This window comes from Macaca mulatta, chromosome 13 (genome assembly GCF_049350105.2).
Source record: "Macaca mulatta isolate MMU2019108-1 chromosome 13, T2T-MMU8v2.0, whole genome shotgun sequence".
In the NCBI taxonomy this organism is placed as follows: Eukaryota; Metazoa; Chordata; class Mammalia; order Primates; family Cercopithecidae; genus Macaca; species Macaca mulatta.
Window position 1 is genome coordinate 93,531,953 of NC_133418.1, and position 17,182 is coordinate 93,549,134.

At 43.5% G+C, this 17,182-nt stretch overlaps 1 protein-coding gene across 1 annotated transcript in view; it reads left to right on the forward strand.

Moving 5' to 3' along the window:
• The window catches only part of XDH (xanthine dehydrogenase), a 76,629-nt gene that overhangs the window by 15,573 nt on the left and 43,874 nt on the right, over window positions 1-17,182 (forward strand). The window contains exons 5-12 of the mRNA XM_015112049.3: window positions 425-551; window positions 1,391-1,452; window positions 10,818-10,886; window positions 11,262-11,348; window positions 12,710-12,851; window positions 13,713-13,805; window positions 14,416-14,567; window positions 15,820-15,913. Of these exons, the coding sequence (XP_014967535.3) occupies window positions 425-551; window positions 1,391-1,452; window positions 10,818-10,886; window positions 11,262-11,348; window positions 12,710-12,851; window positions 13,713-13,805; window positions 14,416-14,567; window positions 15,820-15,913 (826 nt within the window). The remainder of the gene's footprint in view (window positions 1-424; window positions 552-1,390; window positions 1,453-10,817; window positions 10,887-11,261; window positions 11,349-12,709; window positions 12,852-13,712; window positions 13,806-14,415; window positions 14,568-15,819; window positions 15,914-17,182) is intronic.

Here is a 17,182-nt window from a genome sequence, read left to right on the forward strand (position 1 = left end):
TCTAGACATCACCTTTGACTGTTTCTCTCATATGCCACACCCAATCCGTTCAGAAGCTGCCTTCTGGTTATGATAGTCACTGTTCTTGGAAAAGACCTTCCTAGTCATAGCTAACATTGGCTGACTGCCTGCTATATGCAGGTACAGTGTTAAGGGTTTTACATGAATTATCTCAGTTAATCCTCATCACAGCTCTAGAGGCAACTACAAGGATGGTCCTCATGATACAGATGAAGAACCTGTGACTCAGAGGGCTTGGAACCTGGCCAAGGTCACAGTTGGTAAATGGTGGCACTGGGGCTTGACTTTTGCAGTGACTGCTACCCCCCACGGTCTCTCAACATGGGCTGGCTCCAGTCAAGTCCTTTGGGGAGCCAGGGAGGGTTCTGCTATCCCAGGTGTCTATGTCATCTGTTCCTTTTAGGAGAGAATTGCCAAAAGCCACGGCTCCCAGTGCGGGTTCTGCACCCCCGGCATCGTCATGAGTATGTACACACTGCTCCGGAATCAGCCTGAGCCCACCATCGAGGAGATTGAGAATGCCTTCCAAGGTACGGGCCTTCAGGCACAGCCTAGGAGGTGGAATGGCAAACGAGGCCCTGAAGAGGTGAGGGCAAGTGCCAGGGCAAGGAACATGAGGGACTACCCTTTGGAGGAAGGGCTCAGGCCCCCCACCCCCCGACAATGCAGTGACTAAGATCTGCTAGAAAGCCAACCCTCTCTTAGTTGGAAGAACTCCTGGTTGGTGTGGAGACCACCTGAGGTCTCCTGCCTTTGGGTTCACCTTCCTGAGGTGTCTGTCTGCCTTCCACCAGTATTGGAGTGGGGTTGGCAGTGTGTGGCTGGTGCAGGAAAACTCCACAGGGGCTAGTGATATGATTTCCTTCCCTCTCAGATTTCACCAGAACAGGATTCTGCAGGGCAGAGACCACCTATGTGTCTGTTTCTCTGAATTAAATAGAGAAGCCTCCCCATCTATTCACCATTTCTATCCATCATCTATTCAGTTATTTTGAATCACATCCTATGCCACAGGGATAAAAGATACAGCCTCTACTCTCAAAAAGTTCATACTCTGAAGAAGAGACTTTATAATGTAGTCTGATAGGCTAACTGATGAAGCTATGATCAGCCACTGTGGGAGCACTTAGGAGAGGCACCTGACTCAGTCTGGGCATTCTAGGAAGGCTCCTATTCTAGGAAAGACTTATTGAAGTCATGACAGATGTTCTGAAGTCAGGATAGGAGAAGGCCAAGAGGCCTTCTAGACAGAGGTAACAATATGCAGCCTGGTAAAGAGAGCACCCAACTTAGCTGCAAGCAAAGTCACAAACTCCTCACCCATCCCAGGGACTTGCACTAACATTGCAGTTTTCTCCTTGGCCCACAGGAAATCTGTGCCGCTGTACAGGCTACAGACCCATCCTCCAGGGCTTCCGGACCTTTGCCAGGGTAAGTGGGGACCCCAGAACATCAGTGTCTCTGCTCCTAAAACAGCAACGCTCAGAAATCACTGTTGGGAGGGAAACCAAGGGCCTCTGGTCTACAAACAAGGATGATAAGATGACCAGTTAGTGAGTCTTCCCTCTGGGGACATCTGGCATGGGGAGTAGAGTCTGCTATTTTTATTCAGGGAAGGGTTCTTATGAATAGCATGGGAATTTCTGCCAGTGATGGTCTGGAGACCGGCTTTGGAAGAGGCTCACCACCTAAGAGTTAGCTTCCTCTAGTGCCTTTGGGTCTGGCAGCTTTCCCTTGGAGACTGGCAGGCTCAGCCCATGGCACAGGTGCTGAATGTAGCATTTAATAACAACCTGGCCTTGCTCAGCACTTGCACCCCTCCTCCTTTGCTCTCCTGGCTGCTTTCTGTGGCTGGCACTCTGTTGGGCTTATGAAACTGGTAATTTGATCTCTAGACAGTTTTGTGAACCCCTGCAGTGTTCATATAACTCTGAGTGAGAAGTCACAGCTGGGTGTGTGGGCATTGATTATATAAACACATACACACACCTGCCATCTGGCAAGGAAGGCAAGAGAGCTGGCATCTCCTTTCTTGGCTTAATCTTCCCCCAGGTTGTATCTGACTTCTCAATTGGGCCAAGTTAATCCTGACTCCAAATCAAACCATCTCATTTCGATTTGATCCTGGGTCCAGGGGAGTTACAGACTCCTATGCTTTCCACTCACCTTTAGGGTTGGCACGTCATGAAAGAGTGCTGTGTGCATATAATCCAAGAAGGGGTGGGTAGACATGGAGACAGGACCTTATGAGGATGGAAAACACCACACTCTGATTAATGCTGCTGCTGATGAAGAATTAGCAAGTGTGGAATTAAATGAAAATGCCTAAAAGCACAAATTCAGATTCTGCAGACCTGGGTTCAATTTGATGCACTTAATTGATGTCCGACCTTGGGCAAGTCTCCTTGTTTCTATCAGGTTGGTGCAAAAGTAACTGTGGTTTTGCCATTAAAAGTATGGAAAAAACTGTAATTTTTTTGCATCAACCTAATAAAATGGTGATTTCATTAGGTGATTTCATTAGAATATCTACCTTACTGTGTTTATAAAAACTAGGTACTTCTTGAAAAGCTTTTAGAACAATGCCTGGCACATTTCGGTTATTCAATAAATGGGAACTATAAATTATAATGCTGGTACATTTCTTCCATTAGCCGCTATATAATCTTCCCAAGTTACTCAGTGTTTCCTGAGAATCAGGGATTGTTAATCTTGCCTCTATTTACTTCATTAGAACCTGCTCAAAGTGATAAAATGTAACCAGTCCTCTTAATTTTTCAAAAGAGAAGGATTTTTGAGTATTATCAATTGCCTTCCCTCCTGGAAGTTGAAATGGCTCCTGAATTCACCATGCAGCACTTACCTCCCTCGATTCAGCTACCTACAGCATAGAGCAGAGCAAGACTGAGAACTCTGAGCAGCCAAAATGCCTGACACACAAAAGGTGCTCAGAAGCTAATGCATGTTCCTCATCGGAGGTCCCCAAGATGTTTCTTCAGAGCCTTTTTACTTTTATTTTACACACAGCTCTAACAAACTTGGTTATCTAGTTTTCCTGTCCACAGCACGCACTAGAAAGTGTGTGGAGGGTCAGGTAGAGGTGGGCACACTGCTCACAGCAAGAAGTGACCACACCTATTTGGCGACAAGGAAAGAAATGGAGGAACCATTAAACAGGTACAAGCAAGACTTCCAGTTTCCGGTCTGGCATGTAAGCAGCTTAAGAGTCTTTATTTCATCTAAACAAGAAGAAAAAAGCTGAACAAACTGAAGAATCAACAATTGTTTTTAGATCCATCAGAGGAATGAGGTCACAGGACAACTCATTGTCTAAAAAATTGGAGAGACAGACAGGCAGACATGGCACATCAGAGCAGAAACCCAGGAGCAAAAACCTCTGCAGGAATCTTTGCCAGGTTAGGAAGATGTAAGTACTAACTGATGAACTGCTGGAGTTTATACCTGGATATAAACTACAGGGGGATGTAGTCATGGAGGGGGTGCTCTACATCTTTGTGAGTTTTACCTCCAGGCGGTCCACCAGGTCCTCACAGTAAATGCTGGAGAAAAATCTCCTTGTGTTTCTGGTAGGGAGTGGGAAAAATGAACCATTTTGGAATATACCAGAGTATTCTGTTCTTCTTAAAAAGGCCTGCCCTCAGGAGAAATTATTTTACCACAGCCTAAACTTCGGAGGTTATATTAGAGCCTAACCTACCTTGGGGAGGGGAAATATGCAACCCCCCGCCCGCTAGTCTTTCACCCGTGGGAAGGGAAATACACAAGCCCAGCCCCCTCCAGCCATCCTCTCCCACCAAATGGAGAAAAAAAAAACCCTGAGAAGCACTTGTGAAGTTCACAGGCGAGGGGCACAAGCTCACCAAAAAACTGAGACTAATCCTAGGACTATACGATACTTCGCCCTCATATCTTACCAATAAATTAACTAAAGGCCTATTTACATCAGATCCTTTTAGCCAGTACATCATGTCCACCTTTCAACCAAAAATTATAAGGCATAGTCAAAGGCAAAGACAATTTGAAGAGACTGAACAAGTAGCAGAACCAGAGTCAAATAGGGCAGGAATGTTGGAATTAACAAAAGAGGAATTTTATAAAGCTATGCTTAGTATGCTAAGAGCTTTAATGGAAGAAAATAGATAACGTACTAGAACAGATCAATAATCTAGGCAGAGAATGGACATTCTAAGAATTAAAAAGAAATGCTAGAGATTGAAAATACTTATACCAAATTGAAGACCACTTTCGGTGGGCTCATTAGTAGACTGGACATGGCTGAGACAAGAATCTCTGATCTTGAGGATGTAACAATGCAAACTTTCAAAACCAAAAACCAGAGAAAAGGGAGTGAATGAAAACAAAACAGAAACAAATAAGAACTGTGTGATAACTACAAAAGGTGTAACATATGGGTAATAAGAATATCAGAAGAAGAAGAAAAAGAGAAAGGAAAAGCAGCAATATTTGAAACAATAATGACTGAGAATTTCCCAAAATTAACGTCAGACTTTAAACCACAGTCAGGAAATTCAGAGAACACAAACCAGGATAAATACCAAAAAAACCAAAACCAAACAAAAACTACACCAAGGCATGTGATATTCAAACTTCAAAAACTCAAAGGTAAAGAAAAATGACTTGAAAGAAGCCAGAGGAGAACACCCCTCACCTACAGAGGAGCCAAGATAAAATTATATCTGACTTTTCCCAGAAACCATGCAAGCAAGAAGCATGGAGTAAAATACCTAAAGTGTTGAAAGAAAAAACCAAAGCACCTAAAATTCTGTAACCTCCAAAAGTATCCGTCAAAAGCGAGTGAGAAATATTTTCTCAAACAAAACTTGAGAGAATTTGTTGCCAGTAGACCTGTCTTGTAAGAAATATTAAAAGTTCTTTAAAAAGAAGGAAAATGATGTAGGCCAGAAACTCAGATCTACATAAAGGAAGAGCATCAGAGAATGAATAAGTAAAGGTAAAATAAAAATTTTTATTTTTCTTGATCTTAATTGGTCTAACAGATAGCAATTTGTTCAAGATAATCATAGCAACAATGCATTTGTTTATGTGTGCAGATGTATATATATATGTGCTTGTGTATAAGTAAAATGAATGACAACAATGATAAAACAAACAAGAGGGAAAAATTAGAAATACTTTGTTATTATAAGATACTATCACTACCTGTAAAGTGGCATAGTGTTATTTAAAAGTGGACTTGGATTAGTTAAAAATGTATACTGCAAACTCTAGGGCAACCACCAGAAAAAAAAAGAAAAAAGGAAGTATAATTGATATTTTATGAAAGGAAAGGAGATGAAATTATTTACAATGCTCAGTTAAAACCACAAAAGTCAGAAAATGTGTGAAAGACAAAACTAGAAGCAAAGAACAAGGATGACAAATAGAAAACAATAACAAATATGGTAGATACTAATCCAACTGTATCAATGATTACCTTTAATGTCAGTGATCTAAATATACCATTTAAAAGACAGACATTGTTAGAGTAGATGAAAATAACAAGACCCAACTATATGCTGTCTACAAGAAACCTAGTTTAAATAAAAATACACACATAGATTAAAACTAAGTAGATGAAGAAAGGTAGACCATGATATACTAATCAAAAGAAAGTGGAAGTAGCATATTAATTTTGTACACAGCAAACTTCAGATCAAGAATAGTTACCAGAGAAAAAGAGGGGCCCTAAAAATAATAAAGGAATCAATACTTCAAGAAGACATAACAGTCCTTAATGTGTATGCACCTAACAACAGAGCTTCAAAATACATGAGGAAAATGTGATGGAACTGCACAGACAAATAGATGAATCCATTATTATATGTGAAGACTTCAACACCCTTGTATCAGAAATGGACAGCACCAGGCGAAAAATCAGTAAGGACATAGTTGGACTCAACGGCACCATCAATTAATTGGATATAATGACATTTATAGACTACTTTAGCCAAAAGCAGCAGAGAAGACATTTTTCTCAAGCTCATGTGGAATATTCACCTAGATGGACCACATTCTGTGCTATGAAACACACATTTATAAATTTAATTTGCATGAATAGAGATCATACAATGTCTGCTTTCAAACCAAAATGAAATTTAACTAGACATCAATAACAGAAAGATAGCTGGAAAACCCCCAAATGCTTGAAGATTAAACAACACAATTCAAAAGAACAGAGGTTCAAAAAGATAATCTCAAGAGAAATTTTAAAATATTTTGAATTAAATGAAATTGAAAATATAGCTTATCAAAATTTATAAGATGCAGTGAAAACAATGCTGAGTAGGAAATTTATAATATTGAATGCATATATTAGAAAGGAAGATTAAAAATCAGTAATCCACCAGGCACAGTGGCTCACTCCTGTAATCCCAGCACTTTGGGAGGCTGAGGTGGGCAGACCACGAGGTCAGGAGTTCAAGACCAGCCTGACCAACATGGTGAAACCCCGTTTCTACTAAAAATACAAAAATTAGCCAGGCATGCTGGCACGCACCTGTAATCCTAGCCACTCAGGAGGCTGAGGCAGGAGAATCACTTGAACCCGGGAAGCAGAGGTTGCAGCGAGCCAAGATTGCGCCATTGCATTCCAGCCTGGGTGACAGAGCGAGATTCCATCTCAAATATATAAATAAATAAAGTAATAAAAATAAAATACAAATAAAATCAGTAATCTGGGCTCCCACTTTAGAAAACTAGAAAAAAAAAAAGACTAATTAAATTCAAAGTAAGCTGAAGAAAAATAAAATTTGGAGCAAAAATCAATTTCATTGAAAACAGACAATCAATAGAGAAAATCAACATAACTGAAATTTGGTTCCTTAAAAAGACCAATAAAATTAATAAGTCTCTGACTAAGTTAACTAAGAAAAAAAAGAGAAGATACAAATTACTAATATCAAAATAAAAAGATATTACTATAGATCTCATGTACATTAAATGGATAATGAAGGAATATTAAGAACAACTCTATGCTCATACACTTGATAACCTAGATGAAATAAAACAATTCCTTGAAAGACGTAAGCTACCAAAACTCATACAAGTAGATAATCTGAATAGGCCTATAACTATTGAAGAAATTGAATCTTAATTAATAACCTTTAACACAGAAAGCACCAGGCCCAGATAGATTCACTGGTAAATCCTATCAAACATTTAAAAAAGAAATTATGTCAATTCTCTACAATCTCTTCCAGAAGATAGAATCAGAGGTAATACAAAAGTTAATCACTTTCCTTTATAACAGCAATGAATAAGTGGAACTTGAAATTCAAAACACATTATCATTTATGTTTTACATTAGTACTCCCCAACAAATGAAATACTTAGGTATGAATCTAAAAAGTATGTACAAGATTTATGTGAGAGAAACTACAAAATTCTGATGAACAAAATCAAAGAACTAAATAAATGGAGAGAGATTTCTTTTTCATGAATAAGGAGACTGAACAAGTCAAGATGTCTGTTGTTCCCAACTTAGACTCAATGCAATCCCAAACAAAATCCCAGTAAATTATTTTTTGGCTATCAACAAATTGATCCTAAGGTTTATATGGAGAAGAAAAAGATCCAGAGTAGCCAACTCAATATTGAAGGAAAATAGAGAACAAAGTCAGAGGACTGACACTATCCAATTTCAAGATTTATTAGAAAACTGCAGTAATCAAGACAGTGTAGTATGGACACAGTCCATACTACAAAAAGAATGGACAAAAGAACGGACAAAGAGATCAATGGAACAGAATAGAGAGCCCAGAAATAGACCAACATAAATAGAGTCAATTGATCTTTCACAAATAAGAAAAGGCAATACAATGGAGCAAAGATGATCTTTTTAACAAACGGAGCTGCAACAACTGGACATTCACATACAAAAAAAAAAAAATGAATCTAGACACAGACATTATACCCTTCTCAAAATGAATCATAAAACTAAATGTAAAACAATAAAACTCCTAGAAGATAACATAGGAGAAACCCTAGATGACCTTGGAATGATGACGACTTTTTAGATGCAACACCAAAGGCATGATCCATAAAAGAAATAATTATAAGCTGGGACTTCATTAAAATTTAATAACAGAAGAGTGAGGAGTCAAGCCATACACTGGGAGAAAAATATTTGCAAAAGACACATCTTGTAAAGTACTTATCCAAATATACAAAGAACTGATAAAACTCAGCAATAAGAAAATGAACAACTAAATTAAAAAATGGGTAAAAGACCTGCACAGCTAACTCACCAAAGAAGATATATGGATGGCCAGTAAGCATGTAAGTTCAACATCACATGTCATTAGGGAATTGCAAATTGAAAGAGCAGTGAAATACCACCACACGTCTATTAGAATGGTCAAATCCAAAACACCGACAACATCAGATTCTGGTGAGGATGTGGGGCAACATGAACTCTCATTCATTGCTGGTGAGCATGCAAATTGCACAACCACTGTGGAAGACAATTTGGCAGTTTCTTACAAAACTAAACATGTTTTACCATGCACCTCAGTGATCACACACCTTGGAATTGACGTAAATGAATTTAAAACTTATTGCCACATGAAAACCTGCACAGGAACGCTTACAACAACCTTACTCATAATTGCCAAAACTTAGATGCAACCAAGATGTCCTTCAGTAGGTGAATAAACTGTAGAACGTCCAAACAATGGAATGTTAATTCAGTACCAAAATGAAAGGAGCTATCGAGCTACGAAAAGACATAGACAAACCTTAACTGCTACTACTAAGTGAAAGAAGTCAATCTTAAAAAGCTACACATCGTATGATATCAATTCTATGAAATTCTAGAAAAGACAAAACTATGGAGGCAGTAAAAAGACTAGTGGTTGCCAGAGATTAGGGGAAAGAGATGGATGAATAGTCAGGGCACAGAGGTTTTTTGGGGCAGTACAACTCTATTCTGTAAGATATCATAAGGGTGGACACATGTAATCACGCATTTGTCAAAACCAATGGAATGTACAACGCCAAGAGTGAACCTTCATATAAATTATGGGCTTTGGGTGATAATGATGGGTCAATGTGGGTCCATCAATTGTAACAAATGTACCATTTTTGAGGATGCTGAAGTGAGGCAGGTTGTGCATATATGTTGGGATAGGGGATATTTGGGAATTCTCTATATGTTCCACTCAGTTTTTTCTGTGAACCTTAAACCACTCTTAAAAAATAAAGCTTTTTTTTTTTTTTTTTTTTTAAAGGCACCAGAGCAGAAGTCTTAGCCTATTTAGTAAACTAGGAATCTCAAGAGGGTGGGGATGAGAAAATGTAGTCTTATCCAACCTCAATAGACCTGGAGGGCAGTGACGCATCACTGCACATCACAGTAATTTATGTCATTAACACACCAATGAATTATCAAGAAAATAGACCTAAGTAATAATGCGCCGGCACTTTGTCTGGAAAAGGCGCTTCTGTGAAATACGGCCTTCCTCAGGAGGGCCAGGTGAGTGGGGTTCAGGACTTTCACTTCAGGCAGGGCTGGCCATTTCCATGCCTCACTCCTCCAAGAAGAAACATGAGAAGAGGCACTAAGAAACCTCTCTTTCTTCCTTTCTTTCTGTCTAAATAAAGAGGGGAAGTACAAGGTGGCTGGCTGGGGGGAGGCTCAGAATGGACAGAGCAGGTCTGGCGTCCAGTGCCGGAGCTGGGAATGCAGGAAGAGTCTGTACACGGAGCAGCATGTGCAGGTGGTGGGGTGAGTGGGGCGTTTCTCTCCTGATGCCACCGCCTGCCTGCTTACAACTCCTCCAAGGTCACACCTCCAGCGTCCCGTGAGCGCTTTCTTGGGGAAGCCATTGAGTTGTGAAACAGCCTCTGGGAAACGCCAACACGGTATGGTGTCTCCTGTGGCTGACATGCAGAAGGACTGCTCCCGGCCTGCTTTTTCAGGAATTGACTACCCCAGTGCCTGGGGCAGAGCCTATGAGTTTTCCCTACTTTTTCATCTCAGCACAACTCCAGGACTCTGTCTTCTGAAGCCCTGAGCTGCAGATCGGTCAGCTGAGCACGCCCCTCCACCACCCTGCAATGCCTCAGTGCTGGGAGGTAGTGATTCTAGACTCTGTGTGTGCTCTGCCACTGGTATCCCAAGAGATCCTGAACAAGTCTTTCCCCAGAGATGCTGGGTGGTCTGACCTGCATACTTCCTCCAGAACAGACCCACAGCGAGCAATGAAGAGTGTTTACCTTTCTGGGAAGAAGTGCCTAATAAGCAGTAGGGAGGCCATTGGGCACACTGGCTGGACACAGTGCCGGGCCCAGCACCCATCTTGGACATCCTTGGCAGGGTCCCGCAGAGAGTCCAGCCTGGGAGACACCAGCCACGCCCCATGGAACCTCACTGGTCTGGAAGTTGAGCCTCTTGAGTCTTGAGAGAGCCAATGGGAATATCCCTCATAGACACTTCCTGAGGAAGCAGCACTGAAGAAGAGAAATGGGCATAAGGGATAGGTTTTGATAAAGTAGGACCTAGTTTTTATGGATAAAATTTCCTGAAATTCAGTGACCTTGTTGCTCCTATTTGTTTAATCTACGTTAGCCAAGCAAGAGGGAATGTAGCTGAGGCCTCCACTCCGCACGACAGGCAGGTAGGATGCCCCTGCTATTCATGCTGGGACAGGCATCAGAGCTGGAGTGTTTTCGATATTAATAATCTAGGTTCCTTAGCTTCTGTGAATACTCTTTGTAAATACCCTTGTGCAGATAGATGTTCATCATCTCTCTAGGGTGGTGGATGCTGTGAAGGAGATGGGAACAATCCAAACTGCTGCATGAGCCAGAAGAAAGACCACTCGGTAAGTGAGTTCTTCTCCCCCTGGAAGCCTGGGGGTAATCTGAGACTTAGAGGAGTCGGTGCACAAGCTCCATGTCCCTGGGAGTGGGGGCTGGAAAAGGAACCTACGGTGAGTCAGCGATGGCAGACTCACCGTAGACAAGTCTACGTAGACTACTACGTAGTCTGCCCTCGTAGATGGCGATGGTGATGGTGCACATTAGCCCCACCTCCTCTAACTGAGACCCTCTCATTCCTGCCTCCCAGGGATTACCTGCTCCTCTTGCACCCTGCAGGGGGCTGGGCATGAGCTGGCTGGAAGGAAAGGCTGAATTGGTCCTCTTGGGTGTTTGAAAGGAGGGGATACTGCCCCATCTACTGTTCTCTTTCCCCGTAGGTCAGTCTCTCACCATCTTTATTCAAGCCAGAGGAGTTCACGCCCCTGGATCCCACCCAGGAGCCCATTTTTCCCCCAGAGTTGCTGGTAGGTGATGCCTCAGGGACAGGCCCAGCCGAGTCTGTACTGTTAGTCCCTGGAGACCTGCTTTATTTTCATACCCACTGGGAACTTTGTGTCTTTCTTGTCCTTTAGGTTTCAGCTTAAATTTCCCTTCCACTTTCTGACACCCCCTAGGTTGAGTCTCTGCTATGTGTGCCCACAGTCCCTGCACTTCTGTTCATGTGTGTCACACTTACAGTTACTAATTCGATGTCTGTGTTCTTTGCTAAATGACAAGCCCCATGAGGATAGGGACTGGCTCTCTGGGCACACTGTGTAGCATAGCAGGTGCACTATAACCATTTGTTGATCTCCTGCCTATATCTAATACATAAGCACCCCAATAAACCTATTCCCTCTATAAGCAATCCATTTATTTAAGAAGAAACAAAACAAAACAACAAAAAAGAGAGCTCTCTTCAAAGGACATGATCTGCAGCTCACAGTTCTGTCTTAAGGAAACCCCCTCACACCCACTTTATCACCGTCACTCTAATATTTATGGCAACAGAAGAATCAAGCCACTCGGAGTTTTTGAAGTGTGTGCTTCTCAGGGTGTTGAGCTCATGAAAACTGCCTTGTAGCTTCAGCAGGCCAGAGAGAATGGCTTTGCAGTAGGCCACCAGCAGATCTTTCTCTGGACTGTGAAACTTTGAAAATACCGGCAGTTTTATTTGAGGGCTTCATTCTCAGCCCAGTGTCATCCTGCAAGCACTAAAGCCAGCCTTCCTAGGCATCCCCTTATAATAAACCCTTCCTTCCTTCCTCCTTCCTTCCTTCCTTCCTTCCTTCCTTCCTTCCTTCCTTCCTTCCTTCTTTCCTTCCTTCCCTATAACAAACCCTTCCTTCCTTCCTTCCCTATAACAAACCCTTCCTCCCTCCCTTCCTTCCTTCCTTCCTTCCTTCCTTCCTTCCTTCCTTCCTTCCTTCCTTCCTTCCTTCCTTCCTTCCTTCCTTCCTTCTTCATGCCTTGTCCATGGTGCCCCCTGGAGACAGTAAGGGGAACTGCAAGGAATCTGGGCTTTCAGCCAGGTCTGTTGGGGACCCCTCATGGCAGGTGACCTTCAGCAGGTCCCATAACCTCCTTGACCCTCAGGATCTTCTTTCACTGGTGAAAATGAGGCTCATACTGCCTCCTTCATAGAGGTCTTGTAAAGACTAAGCATATATTTAATAGTCCCAGTGGAGTTCCTGCCTTTGAACATATTACTTCCCCTTGCTTCTTCCTGATAGATATTTTCATTCTGAATGTCAGTAAAACATCCCATTGTGGACTTAAAGCAATTTATAAGAGGAATGATGGTAGGAAGAGGGAGACAGTGTAGTAAGAAAACTGCATTTCCCAGAGGTTGAAAGACACTCCTCGGAAGCAGCTGCGATTTGAAGGGGAGCGTGTGACGTGGATACAGGCCTCAACCCTCAAGGAGCTGCTGGACCTCAAGGCTCAGTACCCTGATGCCAAGCTGGTGGTGGGGAACACGGAGATTGGTAAGGGCCGGGGATGCTGCCCTGGGGCTGCCAGGGGGCTTGGGGGTGTTTCTAGGTCTTCTTGCCCATCCTCACCTCCCCCTGACCTTACTTGCCTCTGCACCCTACCCCTCTGCCCCACTGACTACCTAGAGCCCACCAGAAAGCCCTGTACACTCCAGTTCCTGCAAAGGCCCCTGGCTGTGGAATCCCACAGGCCTGGCTCAGCCCCTTGCTGGATGTGTGACCTCAGAAAAGTTGCTGGGACCTGGAGGACAGATTTGAAGTTTTCCTTCTCATTTTCCTTTTTGTTTTAATGTTAAACTTTCATGTTTTTATTACGATTATACCCCAACATGAATAACCATTCCAGTACTAAAATTTGGTTATTCTTAGCTGTGTGATTTGGGCAAGAAACTTAACCTTTCTGTGCCTCAGCTTCTTCGTCTATAAACAGAAAAATCATGGTACCTCGTAGGGTTGTTGTAAGGATTAAATAAGTTAAAATAGGGAAAGTGCTTGGAAGGGTTCCTGACATACCTTAATTTCCTGTGTTTCCTAATGTTGTCCACACACACACACACACACACACACACACACACACACATACACGAGTGAATTGAAACTCATTTCATTTGAATTCAGATAGGTTTTTTGAGAGGGAAAGAAAGACCTAGTTTTGGGCGGACAGTCCAAAGACTACATCTAATCCCACCCCTGGTTTACTGAGTTTCCTATTCCCAGACACCTACAGTCACCAGGGAGCATATTATGATTGTGAATATGTCATATATCCTGTGTGTAATGGTAGGAAAAGCTGCTAAGTCCTGCCCTGGTGATACAACAATGGGCCTACAACTTCAGCTTCTCGTTTCTCTCTAGGCATTGAGATGAAGTTCAAGAATATGCTGTTTCCTATGATCATCTGCCCAGCTTGGATCCCTGAGCTGAATTCAGTAGAACATGGACCCGAGGGTAAGGGGAGGTTCACTCCAAGCTCATGGAGGGGCTATGAGGCTGGGGATAGGTTACACAATGGGTGACAGGTGTCAGGGTGGCCTCCCCATTGGCTCTGGCTGCCCCCTGCTTCTCCTGGGGCTCGTCTTGCACGGGGAAAAGCGGGAGAGACCCCATTCACTGCCTTTTCTCCACCAAACATCCATGGTAGGGTGCCAATGGGCAAGAGGCTGCGGGATCTTCCATCATTTTCTCAATTCTGGCTACACATTAGAATCAGTCATCCGGGGGTGGGGAGGTGGGGGTTGTGCTTGAGTGCTTTTGAAAAGCATGCTAGGACTTCACCTTCAGAGATTCTGATTTTAATGAGTTGAGAACTACTGGTTTAGAGGAAAGAGCATCGGTTGTAGGATCAAGAGGCCTAAGCTTGAGTACTGGCTCTTTTATTAGCTGTGTAGCATTGGTTAAGTCACTCAACCGCTCTGGGCCCTAATTTCCTCATCCATGTAAAGCTGTGAGTCCTGATTCAGCCTTGCTCGGGTTGCTGGAAAGCTTCAGAGGAGCTGTGCATGAAAGCCTCTTCTGAACTGTGGGAAGAATTGCTGGGATTCCGAATGTGTGTTCCCAGGTATCTCCTTCGGAGCTGCTTGCCCCCTGAGCATTGTGGAAAAGACCCTGGTTGATGCCATTGCTAAGCTTCCTGCCCAAAAGACGGAGGTGTTCAGAGGGGTCCTGGAGCAGCTGCGCTGGTTTGCTGGGAAGCAGGTCAAGTCTGTGGCGGTGAGTCGCTGTCAGGAGCAAGCGAGGCCCGTAGGATGGAGCTTTCATCTGAAAGCAGGGCGGCCTGACTCTCACTTGCGTCAGTGCAGTGGACCTCAAACTTTAGTGCTTAGAGTTGCCTGGGAGGAGCAGTGCTTGTTAAAGTGCAGATTCCTGGGCCCCACCCTCAGAGATTCTGATACGTGAGTCTGGGAGATAGCCCAGCTCTTCAGGTGCTTCTGATGAAGGTGGTCTGTGGGGCACCCTGGGAAACGCACTCCACGACTCATGGGCTTCATGCTGTGGTTGCAGAGATGAGGCTTCCTGCCTCCCTCCCCTTTCCTGAGCTTGGCTGAGCCAAACAGTAGGTGAATAAGAGATATGCTAGGGAGAAGCCAGAATTGGGAGGGGAATTTCCTTTCCGAGCTATGGGGAGAACCAGAGACAGAGCCCTCCGACAGAGGGAGGAATCCACCTGTTGATTATTCAGTCAGTCTTCAGACGAGTCCCCACATTCCCAGTTTGCAAATGGTGGCATTCAAACACCCTATGCCAATGGAAGCTCTTCACAACAGCTTATGGTGTTGGAAGAAAAGCTATCCCTGCCGTTTTTAAAATTTTTTTAAATTAAAACAAAACAGCCTACACCTGTTCCTCCCAGCCCCCACCCCAAGTACCTGTCACTTCTGAGGATAGATTAGGAGATATAAACGCAGAAACGCTACCGAGTTCCCTAGTTCTGCTAAAATCTACTTCCAGGAAGAATTTTGTTGTCATTGTGCAACTGATTTTCTTCCTGTTTTCGAATAATGAGAACCCTGTATCTGATTCTTCTTACATTTTTTTTGCCAAGTTACCAGGAAGTTCAGATCCAAATAGGGCAAATTGTTCAACCTTAAGTCTTCCTCCTCTCTTTCCTTGATCTTTATCTTCTACTTTATTAACTCTATATGGCCTCTGTGATAAATCACCTCAATCCTTTCGGGAAAAGGTTGGGTGAAATCATCAATCAAACAAACAAACACACTTAAAGGGGCTTCCCTGCTAAAATTTTAGAGTTGGGATCCAATCTCAAGTGTTCTGATTTCAAATTTTGCGCATTTTTCAGAATGCCTAAGTTCTCACTGTGCTGTTATTGTGACTACAGTGGACACAGGTCCTCAGGGGTCTGCCTGCAGCAGGGGTCACCTGGTTGCCCTGGGTTCGGAAGCCTGCTGCGTGAGCAGGGGTTTCCTGGGGTGGGCTCTCACTGCATGCTCTCTGCTTGTTTTAGTCCATTGGAGGGAACATCATCACTGCCAGCCCCATCTCCGACCTCAACCCTGTGTTCATGGCCAGTGGGGCCAAGCTGACACTTGTGTCCAGAGGTGAGCTGCCTGAAGCAGAGGTCCAGGAAGAAGGACTTGGGGGAGAAAAGTCTCACCAGATAGGTCATTTTCTGGAGAAACAGAGTTCAAAGTTCAGTGACCCAGCTTTCCCTAAGGTCTGGATCCAGGGAAGCAAGGAAAATGTACCCGGTTTGGGGGACAGGAAAGCTGGACCTTTTCTTTGTAGAGAAATCACAGCAGGTACTGCTATCTGGATGCCTTACCTACTGGGGTACTGGGGCTGGGATGCACTGGCTCACCACAGCCTGCTGTTGGATCTTCAGGAATTCTGTGAGCCATCTGTGAAACAGTTATTAATAAAAATCAGGCCAGGTGCGATGGCTTATGCCTGCAATCCCAGCACTTTGAGAGGCCGAGGTGAGAGGATTACTTGAGGTCAGGAGTTCAAGACCAGCCTGGCCAACATGGTGAAACCCCATGTCTACTAAAAACACTAAAATTAGCCAGGTGTGGTGGTGTGCGCCTTTAGTCCCAGCTACTTGAGAGGCTCTCAGGAAAATCACTTGAACCTGGGAAGTGGAGGTTGCAGTGAGCCAAGATCTCGCCACGGCACTCCAGCCTGGGTGACAGAGTGAGACCCTGTCTCCAAAAATAAAAATAAAAATAAAGTTGTGTAAAATTACAATGAAATAAATTATATTCAAAACAAAAGGAATAAATACTCAAAATTCATCGCTTCCTAATTACTTCATTTTGCTGTTATCAGTGCTCTTGGAGTTATTTGCCTCTGTCTGTCTGTACGGTGGACATGCCGTACAATTATGTGCTCCTGTGAATCTCTGCCTTGTCAGAGGGTCCCCGAAACCACCCCAGCTCTGATATTCGCTGAGAGGATTCAGCATGCCGTCATATTCCGGGCTATGACTTATTATAGCAGGAGGATGCAAAATCAGCAAAGGGAAAAGATACATGGGAGCAAAGTCTGGAGGAACTAGGCCCAATTTTCCAGAGACTTCTCCCAGCGGAGTCACACAGTGCATGCTTAATTCCTCCAGCAATAAGTTGTGACAACACAATTGATGCCTTGCCTACCAGGGAAGCTTGTTAGAGGCTCAGCGCCTGGGGTTTTCTCGGGAGCTTGTCATATAGGCAGCCTCTACTAGCATGTGCCCAAAGTCTAGACTCCCAGAAGGAAAGCAGGGGTTCAGCATAAACTATTGTTTGTACAGATAATTTAGGCACAGTGAGCTGCTCTATCATGGAGCACTGGGAACCCTTCTGAAGTACAAGTTCCCAAGGGTCAGCCTT